Raw genomic sequence first — 4763 nt, forward strand, 5'->3', positions numbered from 1 at the left:
GTTCTCAATTATTCTCGTAATCAAAAAGTGCATAAATACATGGGTAGCCTACCAGAAAAAACATAAATACATGGGTAAGGATGAATAGGAATATAGGATACTAATATTTTTTTAAAATAAAAAAAAAAACAAATAGATATATGTTAAAACTAACTAAGTAATTAATGCATCATGTTATTTTTAAATTATGAAACAAAATAATATATAAAATTCTTGCTTTATCACAAGTCCATTTTGAGGTATTTTTTATTTCTTCGTGTGAAATCTTGTACATTCTTTGGAGATGCTGGATATATTTATATTTAGTTAAGACTTGGACAGACACTTGAAAGGTGAAGAGATATATATAACCAAAAAATAAATAAAAGGTGAAGAGAGTGGTGAGCTAAATTAACAAAATATATAGCTTCAATGGTCTGAACCTATAAATGAAATTCGCATAAACCAATCAAGACAAGGATTACATGCTTCTGACATTAATTTCTGTGTGACAACTACTAAGAGACGGGGAGAAAATAACCAAGAAATCATGAAAGCAAGAAGCTGCAGGGTGGGCAAGAAAGACAAAGTAAGATGTATGTATATGAAACACAACATGACAATGTCAAAAAACAAAAATAAAATCCTAAATTTTTACATAAGCAGCTTTTTTTCCAACTTGCATGTTACCATCCATCACATTTTTCTTGTTTTCATTTTTTCCGGGTCCTACCCTACGCATTATTTTTTGTATTTTATTTTTCTTGTTGCGGTGGTTGCCCGAGCCAAACATGAAAGAGAAAGGGATATAAAAGTTAAGATAAAGAGAGAAAGCTGTAGTCTCTAGAGAGAAAGAAAGAGAGAGTAATAGCTAGGTTAATTTTTGGCCATGGTCCATGGTTGTTTCAGAGGTGCTTTTCCATGGAGATTTTAAGGTCAGAGGTCGTAGTTGTGGATGTGGGCGTGCGCCCTTACTCTTCTTAAGTTGCCTATAACGTCTAACCCTGTGGGGCCCCTAAGTGATACCCGCATACACGTGGCCCCACACACATTTTTTTTTCCCTCAACAGTTAAACTCTCTTCCTCCATCTTTCTTGGTAGGTGGCACTTCTCGGAGCATAGTAAAACTAACCCCACATTTTTCTTTTTCATTTTCATTTTCATTATATTATAAACCTATATATATACCCAATTGGTTATTGGTGTCTGGTGTCCCTTCAACCTTTAAAACAAACAAATCCATTTTCTTTTTCTTTTTTTTCATTTTCTTTTTTCCATTATTTTATCAACACAATTAATTCCATGTGTATCCTTTGGTCCTTTCTGTCCCACAGCACATATATATAGTCTCGCTTTACATACTCATTCCATGGCCAGTACACACACCACACCTCATTATATCTTTCTTTCAATTCCTATCCTCTTCCTTGTAGTGTACCCATTTTGAATGTGTTCTCTCTCTCTCTCTTTCTTTAGGTCCCTGGTGAATATCTAGAACCACTCTCTAGCTAGTTTCTCTCTTCTTGCTAGCTAGCTATCGCCGATCACTCTCTTGGTTTAAACCACCTGAATGCCGGAAAACATGAGCATATCAGTGAATGGTCAATCTCAAGTCCCTCCTGGCTTCAGGTTTCATCCAACTGAAGAAGAGCTTCTTCAGTACTACTTGAGGAAGAAGGTCTCTTACGAGAAGATTGACCTCGACGTGATTCGTGACGTTGATCTCAACAAGCTCGAGCCATGGGACATACAAGGTGTGATAGATATTCAGTTATTCACCACTCTTTCATATAGCGTGTTTGGCTTCAGATTCTAGATGTGTTTTTTGATGTTTATTGGAGAAAGTTAATAGTTATAGCTTTCACGTCTCAGTCTCTCAAACATGATTTCTTACTTCTCAACGAGTTTTCAAACATTCATATGGTGTGTAATACAAGGCTATTCATGTTTCTTTGACAAACAGCTTAATCTCTAGGGATGGTTGTTTTCGTGCTTATAAAAAAAAAAAAGGGACGGTTGTTTTCGTGATATATGTGTTGGTTCATCACTCACTCGTGAACACAACATGTGCATATAACTAGCTACCTTTTATTTTTGGTGTTCATGGCTGGCAAGCTAGTTATAGTCTTTTGGTGCTTTTCATTTTCTACTCACTTTTTTCTAGTTTCTTTGTTTTGCCTCTCACATGGGGGGTAATAATATGTTGGAATATTCAAATATTGCATCATGGGTCATGCATGACATGAATCACGGCACTAATGCACCATTTTGAGGGGTTTCTTTTTTCTTTTCTTTATTTTTTGCAGAGAAATGCAAAATAGGAACCACTCCGCAGAATGATTGGTACTTCTTCAGCCACAAAGACAAGAAGTACCCCACAGGAACGCGCACCAATCGCGCAACTGCTGCAGGGTTCTGGAAGGCCACTGGCCGCGACAAAGTCATCTACAGCAATGGAAAGAGGATTGGAATGAGAAAGACTCTGGTTTTCTACAAAGGAAGAGCGCCACATGGCCAGAAATCCGATTGGATCATGCATGAATACAGACTAGACGACAACAACACCAGCGACACCAATATTGTAAGCAACACACTAGCTAGTTGGTTACAATTTCATGCGAATTTAATTTAGCAGATATCACAACCAAAGTTTTAAAAAACGATCAGCAATGGTAATTTGGACGGTAACATCAAGGTTCTTAAAGTGTTTGTAACACTATAAAACGTGACCATAATGACACATGCATGTGCTTAATTACAAATTCATTTTGTGATAAAAAAATAGGTGTCCAATGTGATGGCGGATGCTGCTCAGGAAGAAGGGTGGGTGGTGTGCAGGATATTCAAGAAGAAGAACCATCTGAAAACCCTAGACAGCCCCATAGCTTCCGGGGAAGGTAGAAGGAGCCACATGTTCGACTCGTGCGACGAGGGAGCTTTGGAGCAAATACTTCAGCAAATGGGAAGGGGCTGCAAGGAGGAGAGCAGCTATGAAGGCAACTACAACAGCTATGGAAGGTTTGCAATGGGGTTGAACAATGGCGGCGGCGGTGGATACAATGATAGGTTCATGAAGCTCCCGAGCCTCGAGAGCCCAAAATCCGCAAGCATGGAGAACCACCACAACACCAACAACAACTGCAACAATAACATGAAGAGTAATAATAATAATAATAATAATAATAACGGGTACCATCCCATAATTCCAGTAGAGATGGGCACGGACAATGAAGGGACATTCACAACGCACCAGGTGAGTGGTGGTGACCCAAACAACAACAACAGCAACATTGTTCATCCATTGGAGGTAGGATCAGGTGGTGGAGGCCTCACCAACTGGGCTGCGCTGGACCGTTTAGTTGCATCTCAACTCAATGGCCAAACCGATGCCTCTAGGCAACTAGGATGTGCTTTCAACGACCCCACCATGTATTGCACCAGCGTCGACCATCATGATCTTCATCATCAAATCCCCACCCTCCGATCCTCATCAACGTCCGCTAACACACGACCTTCCCCTGCACCCGCATTCATCAACCCCCCAACACAGGACTTCACCAGCGAGATTGACCTTTGGAACTTCTCCCGATCCACGTCCTCACTGTTGGCATCCTCCGAACCACTGTGCCACGTGTCCAACACGTCAGTGTAGCGAGATCAATAAAATAATAATATAAAAAAAAATATCTCAAGTCCCCCTTTTCCTCCATGTTCGATTGTTAAATATAGAAATAATTAGCCCCTACTTCATCACATATCATGTTTAATATTTAATATTAGTTCTTCTTCTCTCAAGTCTCCGAGGATTATTATTACAGACTGTTAAATGTGATAATTCTCCTAGTATACATTTTTACTTTAATTAGCTTATTTCGACTCTTGTTGGTAATATTCCATTGACAATTGTCTCTTGTAAATCTTAATTTCTTCATAAGTCTTTCTTTCGGTTAAATATGTTTATCAGTTTTAATTACCCTCAAATGTGTGAATTAAATTAGCCTAATATATGTTATAATTGAATTGAATTGAATTAATTGGAATATGTTAGATGGATATAAAGAGAAAAAAGGTGGAAAGAAATGAAGTTATTAGATGGGATGGCATTGTCAACCATGGGTCTTTGCTTAATCACGATGTCTACCATTATTTTTCTTTTTGTTGTATTATTATTATTATTATTGGAGCGGGAGGGTTCTTGACTTCTTGGTGCATGTCTAAAACTCGTGTGTTCAAGTGTGACTACTGTGATATATTTTATAATCTTTTTATTAATTTTCTTCTCCCATTGTTCTAACCGCAATTATACGGACCTTACTTTATACTATCCAGTATGATGATGATGATGATCGATTCGTAAGGGTCATGTCTCAAATAATAATAATCTGCTCCTCTCGTCTTTGTGTCACGTGGTTTGTCGGTTTGTTAGAGGAAGGTGCAGAGGCCATGGTTGGGCTTGTCCTATTGCACCAACACACACTCTCTAATTACCAAAAGGAATACATGCATGAGTACAAACAAACGCAATACTTTCACAATTCAGAGAGAGAGCGACGGCTAATAAAGCCTCCACATAGCTTTAAGCAAGTCAAAAGAGAGAATCTCAAAGGGCTCATAATTACGTAAGCTTTGCATATTGATTTCGTCACTAATCCTAGCTAGCTAGGGTAAAGGGTAAAAAAGAAAGTGACCACCAAACAATAATATGAAATGAAATACTATCACATTCTAGTCCACCAGCTTGTGTTGCCTTTTGTTTTTATTATTCTTTTCAAAAAAATTGTACT

General features: G+C 38.2%; 1 protein-coding gene across 1 annotated transcript; it reads left to right on the forward strand.

The window, feature by feature from the left end:
* The first annotated feature begins 1227 nt into the window (after positions 1 to 1227).
* Positions 1228 to 3896, forward strand: LOC114389365 (NAC domain-containing protein 43-like). The gene is made up of 3 exons (XM_028350024.1): positions 1228 to 1733; positions 2286 to 2560; positions 2765 to 3896. Exons 1-3 carry the CDS (start codon positions 1550 to 1552, stop codon positions 3629 to 3631), a joined length of 1326 nt encoding a protein of 441 aa, XP_028205825.1. The 5' UTR covers positions 1228 to 1549; the 3' UTR covers positions 3632 to 3896.
* Positions 3897 to 4763: the final 867 nt, after the last annotated feature.

This window comes from Glycine soja, chromosome 16 (genome assembly GCF_004193775.1).
Source record: "Glycine soja cultivar W05 chromosome 16, ASM419377v2, whole genome shotgun sequence".
Classification (NCBI taxonomy): Eukaryota; Viridiplantae; Streptophyta; class Magnoliopsida; order Fabales; family Fabaceae; genus Glycine; species Glycine soja.